Genomic DNA, 23,397 nt, shown 5'->3' with positions numbered 1-23,397 from the left:
TGTTGAGAAAAAGTCACAGCAATTGAGTCAATTCTTCACCAGATGTTTAAGGGTGTTTTTTTTTTCTTTATAAGAGAGCATACAAACTACATCACACAACCGTTAATTTTTTGAAATAAGGGAGTCTTTTTTAATAAAAAAAAATCCCTAGAGCTGTTTGACTTTACCAAAATAAGACTTTGTTAGAAGGATGAGTACTCCTTCTGGGGCGTTGACAGGAATCCTCTGTCTTAATCCAAACGACTATTTCTGGAGCTCCTAACAAAGCCTTTTATTATTCTCGTTGGAGAAAATTACCCACAGTTTACCGAAAGAAATTAATACTTTAATAATTCAACACAAATTAAAATTGAAAACGAATAATTTAGTTTTGCATGAATATTATGAAGAGATTTTTAGACAGAGAGAGGGGACTATTTAAAGCTCTGGAAATAAATGGAATTGATTTCTTATTCTTAAACTTACTCATTAGCCAAAAATTTAATAAAAAACATCTCAAACTAATAAATAAAATAAGAACTGAATTAGATGAATAAAAAAACACAAAAACAAAATTATTAATATTTATACATGCTACATAATAAACGCGATCAAGATCAAAACTGATTAATTAAAAAATTGTTTTAAAAAAATCACATGATTATCCTTTAAAGATTTAATTAATCATCACCTGATTAAACAAAAACATTGAACTTAATGCTTTTATCATTCAATGACCTGTAAATAACGCCCTGTCCAACACCATTCTTGAGCACAAGCTTAGACGAATGTTCAGTTCCAAATTGACAAATTGTTCCCTTAAGATTAAATAAGTTTTGCGCATGGCAACGGTAGAGTAAGAGAAAATAAACATATATTTCTTAATTTAAGGCATAAATGGTCATATAAAAGACTGATAAAGAGAGGCTGCAGGGAAATCAAGAATAACTAGAGAAACAAATTTATTTTGATGAACTAATACTCATCACATGTCTAATTTAATATTTGATATTGGGCTTGTGGTAATAATTATGTATTTATGGAATAAGACATTACAATGGCGTGAAAGGGTGTTTAAGCGTTTGAGAATTCTAAAAGTTCTGGTAGTTTAAACTAAGCTCTGGTAGTCGGAATTTCAAACCTTTTGAAAAAAAAATTACATTTTAGTAGAATAAATGTTAAACCTAGCAAAATAAATATTAAAAGCTTAAAAGAAATGTCAAACGTTAAATAAGGAACGTCAAGGATGTCAATCCTTCGAGTTGCTCAAGAAAAAGTTAAAAATTAACTTACAATAGTCGTTAATATGGATAATTAGAGCACATCACAATAACTAATCTTTGTCATATTGCCTAAATGTCTTAAATTGTTCTTTTATATTAATTTTGAAAAAGTAGATCATTAAAAAAATACCCCTAGAAATGGATTTCTGGGTAAAACTGTAAAACTATGACAAATAAACTAACATTTCCCTACATAGTACTTTTGTGCAAAGACATTTTCCTTTTATCTTCAGACAAGAAAAGTCCCCAAAGAACGAATCAAAAAATTATGAGAATGTTTGGTAGAACATGGGAAAAGGGATGGTGGGAGAAAGGTGTTGGATCAAGAGACAATAAAAAGAAAAGCAGTAAAACATTTATTTGCAACTTTCACCCATGAGGAAGAGAATAACCCGGGAAGTTTTGGACACTTTTGGATCACTGTATTTTGCAAATAATACTCTGTGCGACGGACATGATACTGGTTGCCTGTCGAATGTGATGGAAATCTTCCTTCCAACAGTGTTGTTTCAGTGTAATGACAGAGAGGAAAACAATGAGTTTAGGGAGATGCCATCCCCAAAATGCGGAGGGAATTTAATATATGACTGCGAGCATTGATAAAGCAAATGAAGGGATTTAGACGAGAGCACATACCATACATTTATTCATTTTGGCTTCACAGACAAAATTCAATTCCTCCTGGTTGTGATGGTGGAGGTCATTTCTCCATTCCTCATGATGATCCAAATCTTCCAATATATTTTATATGTGTTGTACACCTCACTCCCATCCACCGTATACTCTATTTCTTTTTTGGTATAACATTTTTCTGGCGGGTGTGCCACTGCGAAATCCCGCGTGGAAATTGCATTACTGAATTTCACATCTCAAACCCCTGAATCCCATCGTCATTTATTCTGTCAATTGCTTCAGAGAGTCAATGGGAGACAAATTGCATCTCATTAAGAAGTTGATGTGAATAAATTTGATTGTGTTTCTCACTGTGATGTCCTTTTTGTGTTCCCCCGAGAGAATCACAAGAGAGAGAGGGGAGATAGCTTGTGGAGCAACATAATTCCGCCTGTGGTGATGGATTTCCCTAAAGTAAAATATCTCCCCTGAACTGTATAACTAGCACTAAAACTTTAGTACGACATGTCGTTATTTTAGACGGGATACGTATGTTGTATATGTACTGTACAAGTATATAATATTATGTATGTAGTATGATGAAGAGATTTTTCATTTTAAATTGGTTGCATTGCTCTTAAATTCAAATGCAGAAAATTTTTGATGATGAAAGACCCATTACTCAATTGTTTTTTAACATTTTATTGTTCTTCCACTTTTGTCCATGCGCTATGATTTCAATGGTTTTATTTTTCTTTTCATTTTCTTATCTCTCATCTTTTGTCATGTAGAAATAATTTGCAATTGTCTGGGTAATATACAAAATGTCGAATTCATCATTGAAATGTTCGCTCAAAAGGGAATGTTTGAGATTTTTGTTGGCGCACTTCCAAATGCAAAAGAATGTTTAAGAAAAGTTTTTTTATGAAGTGAGCTTCAACTTCAACTATGAACCCAAGCTGTGGAGTACGTCTAGTATTTAGAAATTTGTAGCACACATTTCCCTTTCCTTCAATGAAAATGAATCTTTGTTGTGTACAAGAAAAAGGATCTAAAACTTCTTGAAACCAATGGTGTTCGTTTTTTTTTGTCTTGGTACAGCTGATGCTGAAAAAGTGACATTTCTTTTGATATTTTTATTTAATCCGGAAATGGGGGACGTGATGTATTTGCAAAATACGCACAGGGAATTCACAATTGTGTTTAGCGGCATGGGTGGGGGAGGAATGAACCAAACACAACTGGACACAATTGAGGTCAATTTTCGGCACAAAGGGTTTTCCTCATCTTTTGCACAAGAAAATTCCCTTTAACATCTCCTTTGTTACCGCAATCAATGGTATCAAAAAAGGGTCTATTTGGGCAAAGGTTCAATACATTTTAACCGCACCTACTATATGTTAGTGGTTGTGATAAAAGATCTTCGAATTGACAAAGAAAAATCAGAACTTTCTTTACGAATCAAACTTAATAGTTTATGGAAATTTCTTTAAACAGATGGAATCAAGATTAGTATTAGTGACGTTGAGCTTTTATATTGATGTATACAGCACATTATGTATATAGCGCAGAGTGATAACATAAAATTTATTCTCTATTATTGCTAATGTACAAGAACATTACAAGCAGAATAATTCACTTAAATTCTTTAATTCATTTAATAAAAGAATCTCATGGTTGTTATATTGTCTACGTGTCCTGGAAAACAACACTAAGCGGAAAGAAAGCCTTTCACGTTTTGCTTAACATTTCCAGAATCTTTTTGTGTCCTAAGGTATTACCATAATCCAAACTGATTAATTCAATAGCATATCTTATGATTTCTTACGATAAAAAGCGCATATTGTAGCACGGCTCCATTCAGTTGGTATTCTTCTGCAATTTTTTTTTAATTGACGCTCGATTTTTCTAGAGCTCTCGCCAAAAAAAAATTATTGGTATAAATATCCTATGTTTATATGCAATAATAGGCATAATGTATAGCTTATGCTCATCGTCGTAACATAAGGCAGATGTTTTCAGATCCCACTTGACTCTATAATATTAAATTCCATGAGATTCATATAGTTTTCCTGATTAGTACCTACTTTGCTCTTTCTCGGGGTTGAACTGCGTGAAAAAGATTGAGGACTTTCTTGCCAAAAAGACGTATAATCCGTCGTATCATAAATAATGCTGTCAACTCATAAATTCCCAAAATACAAGTGTTGTCTTTTATCCCATCTCCCTGGCAAGCATAACTCTTCATAGTGGTGCGTGCGTTTTATCATCTCTGTGACAGTGATTGCAAAAGGGATCTTTAAGAATGTACCTCAAAAAATATAATGTAGAAAACCTTTAGTTATGTATGTATATAAACGCAATTAAAATGTTCTTTTTTATATATATAACGAAACAAACTTCTGAAAATGATTGCGGTCACTGGGTGTGTCATTGAATGAATTTTAAACCGCAATGAATTGAACACCTGACTGTGGTAACCATTATTTTTCTTTGATCAATTTCTTCCTTCTTTTAATCACTTTTGGGGAAAATATTTAACAATTTAAAGAGAAATTGAATTTTAAATTTACTATCTTCGCTTTCATCCACTTCTTTTGTTGACATACTAACGTGATGGAGATTATACTATTTTGACGCGCGTTTCATCTCTCTCTAGATTGTACCTACCACCACTAAATGCTTTTAAGAACTTTGATAAAGCCACGCTAAATTTTCTGCCAAGTTAATTAATTTTCAAAGAGTCTTGGTACCCCACATCTGACACCAAGTGTACCGTATTCTAACAAACTTTATATCTCTTGTCTCAACACTTCCTCAATCCCTATTTAATGAGACTTTGAGAACACCTTTGCATGAAAAGGCTCTATATCTGTTGATATAATTTTCTTCTCTTTGAGGAAAATAAAGCGACCTTCTTCAGATACCTGACCGCAAGCACCGTGAAAGTTCCGAGTTGTGTGCCTATATATAAAATTGAGGTACTACCGGTATACTACACATTACAATTTTTCCATATAACCCAAGTTTCTGCATAATTCAATTGAGCTCGTTTGCCGGAAGAGTTCTTGCATTAAACATTTACTCAGCAGCATGGTTCTCCAGAGTAATAGCAAAAATGCAGAGAATATTGTATACCTTAATGGAATTGTGTAAAATGTAAAGAAATTGCGAAAGAATATCATCATTCGTTGACATGGTATGATTGAATAATATTACATAACAAATAACCGAGATATGGCCACGCTGAAGAAGATTTGAGTTGTATTTGTTTCAGTCGGTTTCAGTTACAGCTTCTGCTTGTAGGTATTTTTAGGAATTATCTATATATCAAATGCCATCGGATTTAATCTCAAAAGATTTTTTTTGTTTGAGAAAACTCTTCATTTGAGAAAGCAATAAAGATACACGTATGTAGATAATCAAAAATTAATGATAAATAGCCAAGATTCGCCTGAAATTGCAAAAAAATGTTTGCTGTATATTTTTGTCCTTTTAATTGTTTCGAATCCTTGCACAGGAGATATTATATAACTTCACCTCTTCATGTTTTTCTCCAATTTTTTTTAACCAATTGCTATGCGAAAAAGCTTGCGTAAGAGGTCAGCTTACCAGTATAAATATTTTGTCTGCAGAACCCTTCCTTTTCATTTTGTTTTCTTTTACCACCCTTTTTCAATTCAATAACGCACGAAGACGCGCATGTTTTAGCAAGAAGGAAAGCTCTTCCATTCATATTTGTGAGAATTGGTAAATAAAGTGGAAATTTTAAAATTCTCTGTACTATACAAGACATAATTTCCTGACTCAGCACCAGCAGTGTATTTAAATCATTCCACCCTCACTTTTTTTTCAAGTGGACTTTTTTTTCTAAAGAGGTCCTCGCTCGGAGTTGCAAAATGGAAGATTATCCCTGCCTGAGAGGTTTCTAGAGAGCATCAAAAATGCCTTTATACGCAATATTTTTTTCATCCAAATTCATTGTGAAATCAATCAAATGGAAACTTGTATTGATTACACCTTGGAAGGACTCCTCATGCCCACGTGAAAAACTTTGCAAAATTGAGTGAAGTTTTTTTTCTCAATCTACTGTTGGAGATTTTTTTTCTTCCTTGAATGAGAGTGGTAGGGACTTGCCTCAATTTTTCAAACCCCGAAACCATCATCAGCCCTTCCAAAAAAAAAAAAACTTCAGTATTTCCACCCCATTTCACGCTACAATCGAACTCGGAATTGAATTTGAGGGATTGAATACGAAATTCATGGGGAAAATAAATTCGATTCATTTTATAATATTTCTTCCTCGACACAATATTATCACAATAAATTGGGCTGCGGGATAAGATAAATTGGCGCGCATATGCCATGGTCCTGTGTTATTAAGTTTTGGGCATGATTTTTGTTGAAATTTTTGTTCAGCACAGATTTGTTATATTTTTTCTTGTTAAATGGTTTATTTTTTTTTCTTGTAAATTTCCCCTGAAGGCTAATCTTTGTCTCTTTTCATCTTATATACAATATTAGGTTCATTAGGTATATGTATATGTCGCTAATTTACATAATCATTTTTGGTGCTACATTTCCTCAAATTTTGCCTTTGACATTCACAGTTGATTCACAATGAATGTATATAATATACGTGCATACATATATACATATATAGCAGTAGATTACCACGGCTTGTGGACATTTTTTCTTGAAAATTTTTTTCTTGCAAAAATGAAGAACAAGAATTAATTAAACAGAAATATTTATAATCATGACATTTTCTTCTCTTGTAAGAATTTTTTTGTCCAAAAAAGAAAACCCACAAGATGTCCGAGATTGGTGAGCAAAGAAAATAATAAAAATAGCTAATGGGCATAAATGAAAAATTAGAAAATATTTCCTTTAATAAAGAATAGAAGATTTTTTACAGCCATTGAAAAACTTGAATTGGGTATTTTTAAAAATCTTTTATTCACCATCAACCATTTCATCCATTAAAACGTTTTCTTTCATTATTACTCATATGTACAGCTATACATAGCACCTTCAGTGCTATTTACTTTCAAAATGAAGGACCTCTTGAAAAATTTTCCTTCCCCAAGGAGTGATACCATCGTGGTTTCGATTTCAAGTGAAAAGGTCCTCTTGAAAAAAAAAAAGCGATAAGCTTGCACAGAAATTTTCTCAATTATACCTCCGCAAAGAAGTCCTCTGTTGGTAAATTGACGCCCTCCATACAATAAATCGTGCTCCGAAAAAGTATGTAATGTGATACGGTGGGTGAAATGGTGAGCTTGAGTGCGCCATTGATATTGGTTGGGGGGGGTTGGTTCACGCGGTGAATAATGTTTAGCCGAAAAATTTGGGCGTGGGGCAGGTCAAGAAGACGGATGATGTCGTGCCAAAATTGCCATAAGACACGACAATCGCATGCGAATGGGCGCATTTCACGGGCAGGAAATTGCCGGAAACGCGTTAAAATTTGGTGGAATTTACTGGTGAGATATCTCAGGTGTTTCTTTTTATTCTTTTTTTTTCGGCTAGACCAAGACTTCGGAGTTATTAAAAGAAAACAGAAAGCTCTCTGTGAGCTGGCTTTATGGGAAAAACATTTAAAAAAATATATAAGAAAAATGATAAGCTCTCCTCTCATTAGAGGAAAACATTGCTATCCCTTTTGTGTGGTATTAAAAGTTCTTGCACTCCCTCACCCCATTTAGTTCTATAAACTTTCGCAAATGTTGATTGATGTTCTCTTTGCATACAAAGTTGTAAAAAAAATTAAATTAATGCAAATTATTCCCTGGTAATATAAAATAATGAATGTAAAGAGTAAAAGAGACATCCCACTCGAGAAATTAATTAAAATGCCCACAGTGGTGACGGTACACATGACATGGGTAGCGTCAGGAGAAGGACTTTTCCCGCAGCTCCATGGCAGTTTAATATATTATGAATTTCCTACCAGTCAATATAACTTACTATCATTGCCCCATTCATGCCGGCTCTTCGGTTCAACAGCCCCTGTGGCAATACGTAAAAAAAAGAGCACAAAAGGCGTTTGCGAGTAAAAGACAAGGGCGGTGCGAAAAAGTGTAAGATAAATGGGTGTGTTATTAACATAGAAATGGTGCTTTAATGGTGGCCTCTCAATGAATTTCCCATTTCTTATTACTTTGTGAAATGTGTAGAGTTTTCCTCATGTCGTTGCTACATAAATTCTAGCGCATTCTAGCATGTGGATAACTTCATATTTACATTTCATCAATTCGTAATAAATCATAACTTATATGACTTGCAATTTATCCTCTCCTTTTATCTTATATATGCCAACACGTGTCACTTAACATTCCAACACTTTTTTTTTCAAAAAAAAAAAAAAAGTAAATCACGCACTTTTCTCTCATATTGAGTAAATTCATTCAGGTTGAAATTGATGATGAGCGAATAAAATTGTTAAAATCATAATCAATTTGTGAAATATTCAGTAATTTTTTTCAAAATTCAAATTTTTTGTAGAGTGTCGGTATACATTTTTTTTTATTTTTAGCGTTAAAGCTATTCTACATCAAATAAAACGGAATATATTATATTTTGATTTCAAACATTTTAGTAGCGCTAAGGTTTTGTTGTTGTCTTGTTGATGTCAATGTTAAAAGGAATCTCAGTATGATAAAATTCCTTTTAGCCTTGATGTAAAGGATTTAATAAGAAGAACCACTTTTGAAATCAATGAAAGGGAAATTCCATGAAACCTTCACAGAAGAGACGATCACAAACATCAACTCATTCCACCACCAGCCAGAGAGTTCCGTATAATGCGACCAATTTATGATTTTTGTATGAATGCGTAAATTATATCCTGATGACCATTTTACCATTCCCATTCCCGTAATTTTCACAGAGATTTAATAAATATTGCATGAAAAAAAATATTTCTCTGCAGATGAACCTCATCACCATAGCATGGGGCGTTTGTCCAAAAAGGAAATGAGGCCTCGCAGCCACGCCGGCGACATTTGCCTGTGAGCCATTGATGCGATAATGAAAATCTGGAAATTAGCACCCCACAGAGGCAATCAGCAACGACATTTGGCAGAGAAAAAAAATTATTTCTTTATGTATTTATAGACTAAAATCCGTGAGAGATATTCTGTGAATAAATTGTGCAGTGAAGTATCATACATATTAAATCTATATCGATTTAGGACACTAAAATATACATACATATAGTAGGTAATTTATTAAGAAAAAAAAAGTATATATAGCTTGTATGAAAATGTTTGTAAATAAAGAAAAATTATTGCTGTTAGACTTGAATAATATACCGCAATGTAAAAAACTACATCAAGTCACCAAAATTGGATAGATTAATTTGAAAAAAAGAGCCCCTAAATCTTCCAATTCAGGTGCCTCCGAGGTAGAAAGAAAAAAATAACGAAATACTTTTGTGTAATTTGTTACCATAACATAATTTTTTATTTTGTATCCCAAAATGTGATGTAAAATGAATTATTTTTCTATCTATTGTTGTGGTAATTAGCACTTTATAATATGTAAAAAAAAAGAAGAATCATAAGTAAAAAAATGTAATAATTTTTATTTTATTATTTAAATAAAATAAACAATGATTTTTCAATTAAAAAAAACATTACTTTTCTCTCCATGACAAATACTAAACGACTGACGATTTCTCGCAAATTGTGTAATTGACTGATGATTGATTGATGATTGATCGGTAATTGCCCGGAAATTGTATGATTAACCGATATTGAGCATAAATCGATAAAAATTTCAAAGAACAATATAATTTTGTTAAATAGTTGATTAGTCCAATCACTCAATATCTATTGACTTAAAATTTTCTCAATATTAATTGTCAATACTTATTGATCAATAGTTGAGCATAAATTGACCAACTGATAAAAAAATTGAAGAACAATATTTGGTTAATTCATGATCAATAATGTAGGTCCTCAGAGATGATCAATGATTGAACAATCAGAATTGACCTGAGATTGAGCAATAAATGATCAATCCATTAACTGGTTCAATTCATTTATAAATCATTGCTCAATCTGATTGATTCAAACATGATTAAGCATTGGTTGGCTCAATCATTTGTTTATGGGATTCTTTTACCTTTTTCACTGCAGCCAAAAAGTTTTTTTTTTTAGAATTTTAGGATTTTTAGAATGATCTTAATGAATTTTCACGATTAGCAGCACCAAATCACACTGGAAAAGTAAAAAAAAGCTAGAAAGGACGCTCTACCAAAATTTTCCGTTATTATCCTAATTTTTCCAGCGCACTTTGTCGAGACGTCGCCTTTTGAAAAGGGAATACGAACTTTTTATCGGAAAAATCTCGGAAAACGCAAGAAAATTGAGAAAATCCGCGACAGTGCAAGCGAGACCAATCTGTGTGCCGGTCTTTTTGGGACACATCAACCGCATGGAAGGCAGAAGTTTAGTTTTGTGCCACGAGCGCTGCCGTCGGTGTCAGCGGAAAGTCACAGGGGGAAAAAAGAAGAAAAAATTGCAAGTTTTTTTTCGGCTACAAAATTCACATTTTCTAAAGAACAGAAAATAGGAATTTCACATGGAGATCAACAAGACGACGCTGGGGATTGCAGCGGGTGTGGCGGGTACACTCTTTCTCGGCTATTGCATTTATTTTGACCATAAACGCCGCAGTGATCCGGAATATAAGAAAAAAGTCCGGGAGAGTAAGTAAAATTTGACGATAAAATGTGGCCCAAAAAGCCCCCCGTATTAATTACATAAGGGGCTCTCCTCTTGGTCTCTAAACTCAGCCTCACAGAGACTTTTGATTGGAGTCACACAAAATCGGGTGAAAAGCTTTAAATCTAATTGTGCTTCTTTTAATTGATTTTAGGGCGCCGCAAGGCAAAGAAGGCAGCTGCCGGAAGACGCCCCGAGATTCCAAATCTTGTAGATAAGGATGCAGTTCAGAGGTGAGTCTTCTTCTCTGTGATTTGGGTGGCCAAGAAAAAGTCCTTGAGCCGAATTTTCCTCCAAAGGGGCGATACATGTGCAATTTCTTAGATACTCCCGCCAAGGCATGCGCGTTTCTGATGAAATATTCCAACCTCTCTCACATGTTAATGAATTTTAGAACAATTTACCGGCATTATTCTTCTAGCTAGATTAATCTTTAAAAGAAAACCAATTGGACAAAAAATTATCTAATTTTCCTATAAGAAAGATTTTTTTAAAGAGAAATATTAAAAGGATAATAGGTATAGAGATCCTTGGGATGCGCACCCCCTTGGAGAGTGCGTGCGTAACCTTGAAAGTAATTTAGCTCCAAAATACGCATGTTTACAGTTTTTCCTTCTCCCTCCAACAGGTTCTTCCTGCAGGAGATCCAAATGGGTGAGATGCTGATTAGCAGCGGACACATTGAGCAGGGAGTTGAGCACCTAGCTAGTGCTGTGGTTGTCTGCGGACAACCAACGCAGCTACTACAAGTGTTGCAGCAGACACTGCCAGCACAAGTGTTCACGCTTCTCATTCACAAAATGAAGGAGTATGGCAATAAAATGGAGCAGCAGGCCAAGGAGGGTCAAGTGGAGGAGCTAACAGATGACCTCGAATAGCCCTATAATCCAAACTTACTACTATATTAGTCTATATACTTACTACCGAAGTAACCTACAACAAAGAGAAACAAAAAATGAAACCCAGGACGGCACAAATTGTTGGCTTCTTTGAGTTGCGCCCACAGAGTTCACCCAAAAAAGAAAAATTAATTAATAAAAATTTCTGCATTGATAGGTTGTTCCATTTAAAATGAAAAATTGTAAATGAACAGTAAAAGAAAAATTGTCAAAAACCCATAATTTTGAATTTTTAGTGTAATAAAATATTTTTCTTCACGTGTTCATTCAAAGTCTTTAAATTCCCTCATCTAACAAAAAAACATTTTCTTTAGATATGAAATTTATTTCCTTAATATTCCATTAATTTTCAATTTTTTTTTGTTTAAATTTTCAAATTTCGTGTAATTCTAATCTAATAAAGAGAAAAAAAGAAAGGCGGAGAAAAAAGACAAATGAAGAGTAAAATTAACAAGAGATGTTTAAAAGAAACTTAATTGTAGTCTTCTTAAAATTCCTTACACGCTCTACAGAGAAAAAAAAATGAAAATATTTTACTTTAACTCTTATCGCAAATATCAACTTATTAAATATCTCTCTCCTACTTATAAATTAATAAAAAGTTAACGTCTCATTATTCTCTTTGATATCCTTTCGATCAATCAATGTGTGTGTGCGATGATCCAAAATTATTATTCGCCCAGGATCATCCGCTTTGCCGGTGGTTCATCCATATCCAACGACAATTGGTGCTGCTCATCGCAATTATTTTCATTTTCCGTGTCCATATCACCGGAATCGTGCCCCTTGTTGTTTGACGTCACTTTGCGGTCAGTCTAAAAAGAAAGAAAATTTCTTGTTAAAAAGATACCAAAAATTCCCCAAAGAAGTTTACCCAAAAAAAACTCACCAATAAATGTTTTCGATTTGTATTGACATTTTGTGGGATATAGAGATCTGCCGGAAGGTAAATTCGTGTATTCATAAAATCATCCGGCTGTGCCTGGAAGTACATCGATGGTATTCGGGCTTCAAGGGGAAAATCCCTCGTGTCATAATTGATTGATTTTGTATAGATTAGATGCATTGCAATATCGCAGATTGCCCACATTTTCTGCAAAATTAATTTAAAAAAAAAAGAAAATAAATCTCTCAATTGTTGAACCAAACAAGCAAAAGATTTTGTCACAAAAAACTTACAAAATTGGTCTGTTCATCGTCCTTCTTGAGGGCATCCTTGTGATGCTTCATGCGATCCACGAGATTTTTGTAGAAGCCAAAACAGAAGAATTCCTTATTCGTAATGAGTGGCTCCAGAATGAGCCATAAGCACTTCTCCACCTGCTTCAGCTGTACTGGATCATCGAATTGCGTGAAGTTTGGATCGTGTGTGAGGACCGGCACTGCAAACACCAACATATAATCTGGGAGAATGTGTGGCAACTGTGACATTGCCCTCTCGACTGTTGCAAAGGATTTTACATATTCACGCCTTCTATTAACATCAGCTTCAATGTTCGTCTTTATCTGCATACTCAATCTAAGGGAAAATTAATTTTTTTTCCAATTATTTATATGTAGGGGAACATGGGGCAAAAAGTTAGTTTTTTTGGGTTGAAACATTTTCTTGATTTTCCTGAAAATATTTGAGTTTTCCCATGAAGACTATCTTATAGCAAATTTTCCGGGCTACAACTTTGTCTATCTCAACGGGAAAATGCTTTTCATGCCATTTTCCAAACCCTTGCACTTTCACCATTTTGCCTCAACCTTGGGGTAAAATGGTGAATTACGGTTTTTTGTTCCTTTATCCTTATTTAATGAAATTATTTTAGCAAGGCACTAAAAAAAATACTTTTTTTGACAAAAAAAATACGCAAAAATAAAAAAAAAACGTTAGTGAAATTAAATGTTTTTAGTTTTCTTGGGGGTTTTTTTTCAACTTGGTTTTAAGTGTTGATCACATTTAAAGATTTATTATTGAAGAGTAAGAAGATCACTTTTCGCCATTTTGTGATTTTCTTTAAAACACAAAGGTAGATTTTTCTCAAGATCTACTGGATGGATTTTGATGGGGTAAAAAGAAAATGAAAGAAAAAGCATTAGCGGAGAATGTACCGGAAGGGATTTTTGAATTTCCTTTCACAAGCCTGAGAAAAGTGCACAAGAATATCTTTCTACTTTTCTCAGCTTCTGAGTCGAAATTCAAAAATCCGTTCTGGTACATTTTTCGTTGATGCTTCCTCTTTCATTTGCTTTTTACTCCATCAAAATCCATTCAGTAGATCCTGAGAAAAACGTTTAGGCGTTTAGGCGTTTTGTTGGGTTTGATGTTAGAAAAATTAGTTTTTCACATAAAAGCCAAAATATTGGATCAATTGGATCAATGGAAACTTTCTAGACTTAGGCAGGGGTATAAAGTGCAACTACTGACAAAATTAGACAGATTAGTAGCCACTACTTTTTGAGATATTAATTTTTTTTTCACTTCACCATTTCACCCCAGTTACCCCTACACTCCAAACTCATTATTATGAATTTTCTTGAAAAAAAATGAAAGAATTACCTTCTGTCTGTTTCTCGACCTCCTAGCACGTAGTATCCCATAAAATCAAGCGGGAGACACTTATTGGGGATCCCCTTATTGAGTCCCTTATGCAGCTTCTTTGTGAATGCCTCCCGAACTTCCGGCACGGGATCTACCATTAGCTGTGACAAATTGTAAAATTGCTCAGCCGTAAATTGATCTCCGACCCCCTTTTGTTCGCAAATCTTCAACATAGCCGTGCCAGCACTGAGTCGTAGCCAAGACATTTCCGCCGCAGAGAGTCTACCCTGCTCCAAGAGATCACCTTTTTGCTTAATAAAAGCATGCAGCATACGGAAGGTTTTCTGCGCCGACATGACATCCTTCTTGAGACCCAACAACCATCTTGCCATTGTTTTCAAACCCTCAACCTATTTGCAGAAAAAAAAAGAGAATTTTTTGATTTGTGAAATTCACAACAATTTTTTTCATTAATCTCTTACTTTGCATCGTGTCTCTTCGGGTAGTTCATCCTCTGTACACCAATCAGTTGTTGGGATATCCTGTCGATCTTCCGGAACATCCTTCACCAGCAACTCCTTCACAATCTTTCGTGAAATAATATTTTTTATGGGTACATGAAAACGATCTGGGATATTGTAGGCAATATGCCCAAGGCATACAATTGCCGTGCGATACTTTGTCTGTTCCGGACTCAAATTTGCCTTGAGAGATTCAACAATCTCCGCAAAGACATCTCCTGTCTCGTTTGTTTGTACCCCATTGTCTGCACTTGATGTCATATTGACATACATGCATCGTACGGCATTTTTTGCCTGCTTGGGGGTGCCAGAGATGGCAAATTCCTTGCAAATGGGTGTCAGTCGATGTAGGACGGTTGGATGGGAATCCACGAGGGGTTTGTAGCGTCCCAAGTAGGTGAAGGCTTTGAGAATGTAAGGAGCTGCATAGTCGTGCTTGGAACCCAGAAGGGCAATCATGTGATTGAGAATTGAGTTGTGTTGGAAATGAGCTGAGAACACATACGCCAAGACACTGAGCAAATTCAAACCACGCTCTCCAGCAGATTCCGCAGGGAGACCAACCTATTGTATTAAGAATAGAATATTACGTTAAAATCCATCTAATTATCTATCAGATATTTTTCTTCTTAAGGGGAATCTTAGGCAAATTGTTGGAATTGACATATTTTTTATGTTTTTTTTAAACTAGGTTAATTATTGAAGTGTAAGAAAATCACTTTTCGCCATTTTTGGTGCGACCCCCATCTTGGGATTTTCTGACTTTTCCTCAGAACTGCCCTGAAACACAAAGGTGGGTTTTTCTCAGGATCTACAGGGTGGATTTTGATGGGGTAAAAAGCAAATGAAAGAGGAAGCATCAACGAAAAATGTACCGGAACGGATTTTTGAATTTCGACTTTGAAGCTGAGAAAAGTAGAAAGTTATTCTTATGCACTTTTCTCAGATTTCTGAAAGGAAATTCAAAAATCCCTTCCGGTACATTCTCCGCTAATACTTCCTCTTTCATTTGCTTTTTACCCCATCAAAATCCATCCAGTAGATCCTGAGAAAAATCTACCTTTGTGTTTCGAGGAAAATCACAAGATGGCGGAAAGATATTTTCTTACTCTTCAATAATAACTCTTTAAATGTGATCAACACTTGAAAACCAAGTTGTAGAATAACTAAGAAAAATAAAAACATTTAATTTCAGCAGCTCTCAAAAGAGACCTCTCTTAAACAGCATCTTACCTCTTTGCAAACCTCTTCCCCTCCGTGCATACAGTCTTCAATGAGTCCCACGAGAACTTCAATAGATGCCTTGTCCACCATGACGGATGCAATGCGCTCAAGGAGCATCTTGATGGTGTTGTAGTAGAGATTAGTCATTATTGGTTGCCCGAGTTTCTTCAGTACTGTTGCCATTGTATCAGCACATTCCTTGCACGTGACATCTCGCTTGAGAATTGTATCCATTTCACGCACAAGCTGTGGATCATTTCGCATGTGTGAGGAGAATTTCGTCAAGAACTCTTGAGCTTTTACAGGATCAGGGAGTTGCTTTGAAATGTGGGCGCATTTGGCATTCATTTCTTTCTGTACTTGTGGCGTAAGAACTTTTACACGATGCAATTTTATCCATTCTGACACAGTTCTGCGAACCTAAAACAAATTAATTACGAAGAATATAAGTTATTTTGTTGAAAAGAGACGCAAACAGAGCTCTATTCACGGGATTGTATTTTAAAAAACAAATGCCCAATTTCCCTAATTTATAATATTTATATTTAATAATAATGCTAAAAAAAGTTCGGATTAAAGCCGCTATTCAATGCAGCCAAGAAAGGTTAATTTGGAATCTTAACGTTTGACTTTGCAAGGATTCTTTTAAAAAGTACGACGTTTCGGAGATGTTTGTCTCCTTCCTCAGGTACAAATTGTTCTTGAATCTTTATTCAACTCTTTGCACCTTAATGAAGAAAAAAAAAGCAAACTTACTTTAAGTTGATTCTTCTGCAGCTCAATAAAGGCCTTCGTTGCATTGTCATCAATTGTCCCCAAAAGCTGATAGAGCTTCCGCATACGATCATCCGCTGGCAGTTGATACGGCACTAAGCACGTGATGAGAAGTCGCTCAACAAGTAGTCGATCCTCAATACCCGTCATGTAGTACCCATGGAGAATTTTGTCCTTGATCCAATTAACCGCCTTCTTGGTGGCATCGGGCACATTGGAGTCACTTAAGTACTTTTTGTAGATCATCGCCAAGCCATTCATTGCCTCCTTGCGAATTTTAAATTTCTTATCGAGCGTGCGCTCCTTGACGAAATCCAGCAAATCCTCCGATTCGGAGACAATCTGAAAGTCCCTCTTTGCCGTCTCCACAATTGCCATCACAACCTCATAGCGTACAGTCTCATCCGAATCGTGCTGCCGCACTTTTAGTGTTTCAATGATGTCCTTCCGCAAGTGCGGATGATTGAGGAGGAAGTGCATTGTGCTCTGGACACATTTAATTCGTATGGGTACGGCAATGTCGTAGAAACGCCCCAAGAATGTACGCCAGAGTGGTGTGTACTGCTTCGCAAGGGCGGAATCCTTCTCGGAGAACATCCTTGCCAGTAATCCAACAGCTTTGACACGTTCACTCTCTTTACTTGACTTTAGCTTCACCTCAAGCTGCGGGAGAACCGAAAGGAGGCACGCTGGGGCTATAACGTTGAGTTCGTAGATCAATTCGTAAACTTTTGATGTAATTGATAAATTCTTATCAACTTTGTCCATGACGAGAACTTGGTTAAAAAACTAAAAGAGAGACAAATATTTTTTCAATTAAAATTTATCAAATAACAATCAAAGATTTTGCAAAGAGAAAGAATACTAACCGCCTGAATGTAATGCTTCAGTGTGTCTGCAGTTTTCAAGATCAACTCTTTGGCAATGTAGTATGCATTCTTCTTGGCCGTCTTCTGTGGTTCAACAATATTCGAGAGAATGATGTCAAGCAGTTGATTGGAAACGTTGTCTGATTCCGTAATGAGCGGACAGAGAACATCCAGCATAAAGGATTTAACTTTGCCGCTGTGTTCATCGCTAAATGAAAAGGAAAATTAATTTTTCTTTGGCTTAAAATCATCCCCAAATAGAAAAGAAAATCCAACTCACTTGACAATTTTGAACATGAGTTGAAAGAGGGCACAAAAGATCTCCTGAGAATCCTCAAGTTCGAAGCACATATTGAAGGATTTGACGTAGGCGAGATTTTCCAGTAAGTAGAAATATCTCTTGAATGCAGTATCTTTGGGATCTTTCAGTCCATTTAGCTGACGAATGAGAAAGTGAAAGATTTTCTTCACTTGATCTTGATCCTTGTACGGTGCCTCTGGTGCGTAAACACGTAAAACATCCGCAATGCAGCATGCAATGAGGAGTTGAACGTCCTTGGAGCTATGTAGCAAGAAGTCCTCATTGGCCAGATGCAGTGCTAGTGGAATATACTGCTGGTAGAGGCCCTCATCCTGTCCCATTGTTTGTAGGGTGTGTGAGAGAGCCTACAGCGAAAGAAAAGCAAATTTTAGCATTTGCACATCCGGAAAGCCCCTTTTTGTCGTCCCTGTCCACTTACCTTGAGACGCCGGATAAGCTCATCCGGACCCAAATCATCCGTCACGGGTTTACAGCCTTGTGGATATACAATGTCCGACATCTTCGGTTGATTGATGGGTTACCTGCTCCTGCAATGAAAAGGCATTAAACACACCTTCTGTTGCTTTTTCCCCCCAAAGAAGCCTTCCGGGAAGACCAAAACATGGCTGACAGCGTTGACAGTTTGCAAACCACCCCGAAAATACACGCAAAATAACACTAGAAATCCCTCATTCATTCATTCCCATCACCTTTAACAACACACCTCTCACCAGAATCTCAATCACCACACCACGGATGCCACGGATTGATCATTAGGATCCCCCAGAAAGCCTAAAAGGTCCCCAAAAGAAAAGCCTCCACTTCTTCCAAAACAGTAAACAACCACGAAAAAAGTCACATTTCCCGCAATTTTCCCCAAGCACCCCGTCATAGTACTGGGACAGTGAAAAATTCCCACTTTCCGGTGCAACAAGCCCCCAACATCCCTAGGAGTCTCCCGGAAGAAGCAAAAAATTACTTACATTGAGAGGCCACGCAGGATCCACAATGTTTTCACGCAATCTCCCTGAATTGCCACCTAGAAGTGCACTAGAAACGGACTTGGGGTGTGATTCTGATCACTTTTAATGCGTACCCGCGCCTTTGGAAGCAGGAAAATGCGGGAAATTCACAAAAAACTCTTTGCAAAATTTTATTTTGAGTGTTTGCCGAAATAGCAAACTGAGCACTCTGAAGTTTTTAGCTCGTGCACTGAGCAAAAACGTCAGATATTTTGATTTTTCTTCTGCAAACGGACAAATCAAATTAATTTTCCAAAAATGTGATTTTTCTTGTTTTTCCGTCAATTTTCCCCACAAAACGCATGTTTTGGGCTTTTGGGACACCTCGGAGTGCTCCAGGCCCCCTGGGGAGCATCTTTTTGCGGAATTTGAGGTGCGCGGAAATTTTGACGGTTGGGGATTTTACACGACTCGGTTTTCCCAGAAATCGATTTTCGCGAATTGTCAGAATTTTAGGTGTCAATCAACGAGGCGCCGCCATCTAAGCCCGGAAAACCCAATTTCCCCAGAAAATTCAGCGGAAAATGCGAGAAAATTGAGAAAAACTGATCGTGTGAGCGAGACGGATAGGGATGAAATAGCACGTCGCATTTTCTCCTAACCCAACAGTGCCAAAGAGATGTAGTGGTGGCTTTTGAAACTACATTTAGGGCGCGAAATTCAAAAAGGACTTATGAATTTTTAAATTTCCGTTATAAAATTTAACGACACAAAACTCCCGGAAGACGCGCCTGCTTCAGGACCCCCTAGCCACGCCTTTGGAAAAAACAGGATGATTGTGCCTAGAACTTCTGGCAAAATAAAAGCATTGCTGGGCTTGGAAAAATACACGACATGCTGGAAAAATTGAAGAAAAAAAAAACATCTTTGAACGATCGGAAAAGTTGAAAAGCAGACCCAATCGCGCCCTAATTGAATTTAGAAGGAGTTTACCCATTCCTGTATGAAAAAAAAACATGATTTTTGATTTAAATTAATTGAGAGCAATATGAAAACGTGCTGTCCTCTCTAACTTATAAAACAAAACTCCTATTTAGTCTTGTCTACCAGATAACATACCCCTGCGAGGATTATTTGTTATCTGACCAAGAGATTAAGCAACTGTTGGAATTTCATTTCACCTGTTTCTGTGATTTTTCTTCAAGACCAATCCTCAGTTTCAATCTTCACTATGGCCCCTAAACATGTAGAAAAGTTCCTTCTCCTTCTTACATTTTTCACAATTTCTGTGCACGGATGGGCGGAAGATGATTGTCCGCATACAATTTGTGTTGGGGTAGCGGAAGATTACTTTATAGACAACCCCGGGAATTGTAGTGCATTCTTTCAATGCATCAACGGTCGCGCAGTTGCTGGACGTTGCCCTGATGGTTTCTATTTCCATCCATCACTGCAGAAATGTGAAGTTCATTGGCAAGTACCGTGCAATCCGGGTGATGAAATTGAGCTTGAATGTGTTGAGGAGGAGCCCACTGATCCAACGGATCCTCCAACTGTGCCGCCTGATACACCTCCAATAACGGATGAACCTACAACAACTACTACCACAACAACAACAACAACTACAACGACTACAACAACAGAGACACCTCCAACAATTTCACCTCCAACAACTGATTTCCCTACAACCCCAGATTGGTTACCTCCAACAACAGATTTCCCCACAACAACAGAGGAACCACCAGTAGAAGAAGATCATCCATTCTTGTGTCGTATGAATGAAGTCTACGTTCAACAGCATCCAACAAATTGCTCAAAATATATCCTTTGCTTTAATGGAGTTGTCCACATAAGGAACTGTGCCCCAGGTTTGGAGTGGGATTCATCCCGAGAACAATGCAACGTTCCAGCAGATGCTCAATGCCAGCCATCTGTATGCCCTCTTGACAATGATCCTCACAATCCGATCTTCCTCTATGATGACAATCAATGTGAGAACTTTGCTATATGCGTCAACGGTCTACCGCAGTGGAGATCATGTATTCCTGGGTTTCATTGGGATCGCGTAAATGAATGGTGTACAACGCCACAAAAGGCCGGATGTGAGGTGAGTTTCGTCAAAAAAAAATTCAATTTAGAGAATCAGAGTTTTATTGATAAAACTAATCTCATCTTATCAATCTTTGTTGTTTGCTTCTAGAAGTGGGAAGAGCCGCCGATTGATGAAATTGAATGCCACGAAGACTCTCCGCTGAGGAATCCCCATCCAACTGAATGCGGCATGTACTTCCTTTGCGTTGATGGTCAATCCTTCCTGCGACATTGTGCTGATGGGCTTATATTTGACTATATTACACAATCATGCACAAAACCCAATGCAGGTACCTGCTATGCCGATATTGGAGGCCTACGATCGAGAACGTCCTTTTTATCAACTTTCGCAAAGAGGAATGGTGAATTGGATCATGTCTGCGAGAATGACGATGAGAGTCCAATTAGAGAACATCCCGATACTTGTTTAAAATTCATCGTGTGTGACTCCGGAACTGCCTGGCCACTACCATGTGCCGATGGACATGTTTTCGTGCGCGAACTCTATGCATGTGTCCCCGGAAATGTAGAGACGTGTGAACCATTTTAAGGATATCCAAATTTTCTGCTTGGAAATTAATGAAATAAATTGTTGAATATTTGGTAAAATAATTTTATTTTTTGAATCAACCTTCATTTGGCTTCAAGGAAAATATTTTCCATTCAATCCTGATAAGATTAACAAAATGAATGGCCGAGATTTACAACGCTTCAAAAAATAATCCGAATAAATCTCATGGGTGACGAAATGAACGAAATAATAGAACAATAATCACGGGTTCACAAAATATGCAAAGAATTATGTACAGAAGATCTTGACGTGGATCAGGATATGAGATTAGCTTTAGCTGAAATGATTTTTATGTTACCTTCTACAGGATTATCGATCTTTCTTCGTACACTTAACATATTTAAACTCTGTAAATTTTGAAAGAATTTGATGCAAGTTTCATAGAAAATCTTTTTTTTCCCATCTGATAAAAATTGATAAGTGCGTGGATTTCCTTTTGCCGCCTCCAATAAATACCTTGTAGTCTTTGAAATCACACGAAATCTAACCGAGTGACGAAACTTATCGCAGTAAGATAGTACCAACTGGCTTTTCTCATGGAACTCTCTTTTTTTGAAAGATAGTCTGTACCTGGTTTTCATTCAGTAACCATGTTTTCACGAGGTATTAACATTGTGAAAGAGAAAATGCGCAATTACAAAAAAAAGTTAATGTGATCCTTTCTTTTATAAATTACAGCAATTGTGTCAACCCTTTACGTCCTTTTGGTAGGACGACTCACACTCGCAGGGACAATTTATCCATGTGGTGAAGATCTGCAGGTGCTGCGGCACGCAACAAGTTGCTCAAAGTTCGTGGTTTGCATGCATGGGCAAGCAGTTGAGCGATCGTGTCGTCCAGGATTTCATTTTGATCCTGCAGCACAGCAATGTAAACCAGCATCAGAGGTGAATTGTACCCTCGAAACAGACCCGTGTCCTCCGTATGATGATCCCAGCCACATGATCATTCATCCTGATATTGATTTCTGCAACCGCTTTCATGTATGCTACAGTGGGCAAAAAATTGAGATGAGTTGTGCCTCAGGGCTCTACTGGGATCGAACTAATGAATTCTGTACGTATCCAGAGGAAGCTGACTGCCCTGTAAGTATTTTCAACTTCTTAAAATAATGCTTCCCGCAGTTTTAAAAAATTACACACTGTTGTATTTTTTAATTAAGCCGAGGGTGCTTAAGGGGGATTAAATCATGACATCAGATACCGTCAGAAAGTTGATGTTGACATAGTTCGTACAAAATTGTTTCTCTAATTTCAATGTTTGATCAGTCATTGCACAGGGCTGCGATCAATTTGAAATCAATCAGAATCTACGATGTCTCATGATTCTATCCTATTCTTCCTGTAAAAGAAACAATCTGATGTTTAAGATAGTTTGTTGATCATTGTCCTGTTGTCCCATATTCCCGTTTTTCTCACTCCTTTCTGAACTTGGATCTTATCATTTCGTTATGGAATGGAAAATTCATTCTGTGTTTGAGACTCAAATCAGATTTCTTCAGAGGTGATTGCTCTCCTTATGGATCTAAAAGACCTCTTGTTGAATCCTCATTATATTCGATATTTTTATTTATTTAAGGAGTCCCAGGCTACTAATAAAATTCTCTTAACTTTCAGACCAGCATCAACTGCCCTAATTTACCTGGTATCAGCTATGAACCTCATCCAAAGCGATGTGACGGTTATTTCATCTGTATTAATGGGGATCTAATAGAAGTAGCAACATGCTCACCTCCCATGATCTTTGACATACACGATCGCAACTGCAATACACCTGAACTTGCACAGTGCATCCGAGATCCGTGCATTGGCACCCAGGGGCAAATTAGTATTCAGGATCCAGAGGATTGTCGAGTGGTGGTTCTCTGCCAGTATGGACGGGAAATCAACCGAATCACCTGTCCACCTGGGCAAATTAGTGATGATTATGGCACATGTCAACCTGGAGATCCCGAAACATGTGAGATTTTTGTATGAAGATAAATTCTGTTAAAAATAAAGGGATTTGAGAGCCAGATTTATTTGAAAGGAAATCTTTTTTTTTTGTAGTAAT

At 36.6% G+C, this 23,397-nt stretch overlaps 5 protein-coding genes across 6 annotated transcripts in view; 4 read left to right on the top strand and 1 right to left on the bottom strand.

Moving 5' to 3' along the window:
- The window catches only part of LOC129795164 (sex peptide receptor), a 36,051-nt gene extending 26,540 nt beyond the window's left edge, over positions 1-9,511 (top strand). Inside the window, exon 9 of the mRNA XM_055836237.1 lies at positions 8,809-9,511. The gene's annotated coding sequence lies outside the window, so the exon portion shown is untranslated. The remainder of the gene's footprint in view (positions 1-8,808) is intronic.
- An 827-nt stretch (positions 9,512-10,338) lies between these two features.
- LOC129795177 (mitochondrial import receptor subunit TOM20 homolog) lies at positions 10,339-11,771 on the top strand. Its single transcript, XM_055836254.1, has 3 exons — positions 10,339-10,590; positions 10,761-10,839; positions 11,235-11,771. Exons 1-3 carry the CDS (start codon positions 10,464-10,466, stop codon positions 11,482-11,484), a joined length of 456 nt encoding a protein of 151 aa, XP_055692229.1. The 5' UTR covers positions 10,339-10,463; the 3' UTR covers positions 11,485-11,771.
- A 38-nt stretch (positions 11,772-11,809) lies between these two features.
- On the bottom strand, positions 11,810-18,917 carry LOC129795151 (sister chromatid cohesion protein PDS5 homolog B-B). Its single transcript, XM_055836200.1, has 11 exons — positions 18,705-18,917; positions 18,161-18,269; positions 17,701-18,086; positions 17,421-17,628; positions 16,534-17,340; positions 15,787-16,197; positions 14,515-15,117; positions 14,051-14,442; positions 12,685-13,024; positions 12,395-12,598; positions 11,810-12,320 (listed from the first exon to the last, which is right to left on the bottom strand). The coding sequence occupies exons 2-11, from the start codon at positions 18,239-18,241 to the stop codon at positions 12,177-12,179; spliced, it is 3,576 nt and encodes a 1,191-aa protein (XP_055692175.1). The 5' UTR covers positions 18,242-18,269; positions 18,705-18,917; the 3' UTR covers positions 11,810-12,176.
- Positions 18,918-19,904: 987 nt separating this feature from the next.
- LOC129795163 (probable chitinase 10) lies at positions 19,905-21,386 on the top strand. The gene is made up of 2 exons (XM_055836235.1): positions 19,905-20,790; positions 20,884-21,386. The coding sequence occupies exons 1-2, from the start codon at positions 19,915-19,917 to the stop codon at positions 21,322-21,324; spliced, it is 1,317 nt and encodes a 438-aa protein (XP_055692210.1). The 5' UTR covers positions 19,905-19,914; the 3' UTR covers positions 21,325-21,386.
- A 524-nt stretch (positions 21,387-21,910) lies between these two features.
- On the top strand, positions 21,911-23,377 carry LOC129795174 (peritrophin-1-like). 2 transcript variants are annotated; one of them, XM_055836248.1, is made up of 3 exons: positions 21,911-21,948; positions 22,024-22,430; positions 22,962-23,377. In XM_055836248.1, the coding sequence occupies exons 1-3, from the start codon at positions 21,936-21,938 to the stop codon at positions 23,319-23,321; spliced, it is 780 nt and encodes a 259-aa protein (XP_055692223.1). In that variant the 5' UTR covers positions 21,911-21,935; the 3' UTR covers positions 23,322-23,377. The 2 variants fall into 2 exon arrangements, 1 of the variants encoding a protein (XP_055692223.1); XR_008751102.1 differs by lacking the exons at positions 21,911-21,948; positions 22,024-22,430 and adding an exon at positions 22,565-22,848 and having other exon boundaries at positions 22,962-23,076.
- Positions 23,378-23,397: the final 20 nt, after the last annotated feature.

Source organism: Lutzomyia longipalpis, chromosome 4 (assembly GCF_024334085.1).
Source record: "Lutzomyia longipalpis isolate SR_M1_2022 chromosome 4, ASM2433408v1".
NCBI lineage: Eukaryota > Metazoa > Arthropoda > Insecta > Diptera > Psychodidae > Lutzomyia > Lutzomyia longipalpis.
The sequence above is the reverse complement of the archived record's forward strand: the minus strand, read 5'-3'. Positions and strand labels throughout refer to the sequence as shown.

Coding starts and splice junctions, on each gene's coding strand:
- LOC129795177 (XM_055836254.1), top strand. CDS start 10,464: ATGGAGATCAACAAGACGACGCTGGGGATTGCAGCGGGTGTGGCGGGT. Junction 10,591..10,760: donor TAAGAAAAAAGTCCGGGAGA/GTAAGTAAAATT, acceptor AATTGATTTTAG/GGCGCCGCAAGGCAAAGAAG. Junction 10,840..11,234: donor GATAAGGATGCAGTTCAGAG/GTGAGTCTTCTT, acceptor TCCCTCCAACAG/GTTCTTCCTGCAGGAGATCC.
- LOC129795151 (XM_055836200.1), bottom strand. CDS start 18,241: ATGTCGGACATTGTATATCCACAAGGCTGTAAACCCGTGACGGATGAT. Junction 17,341..17,420: donor TGAAGCATTACATTCAGGCG/GTTAGTATTCTT, acceptor TCTCTCTTTTAG/TTTTTTAACCAAGTTCTCGT. Junction 12,321..12,394: donor CAAATCGAAAACATTTATTG/GTGAGTTTTTTT, acceptor CTTTCTTTTTAG/ACTGACCGCAAAGTGACGTC.
- LOC129795163 (XM_055836235.1), top strand. CDS start 19,915: ATGGCCCCTAAACATGTAGAAAAGTTCCTTCTCCTTCTTACATTTTTC. Junction 20,791..20,883: donor CACAAAAGGCCGGATGTGAG/GTGAGTTTCGTC, acceptor GTTTGCTTCTAG/AAGTGGGAAGAGCCGCCGAT.
- LOC129795174 (XM_055836248.1), top strand. Junction 22,431..22,961: donor CAGAGGAAGCTGACTGCCCT/GTAAGTATTTTC, acceptor CTTAACTTTCAG/ACCAGCATCAACTGCCCTAA.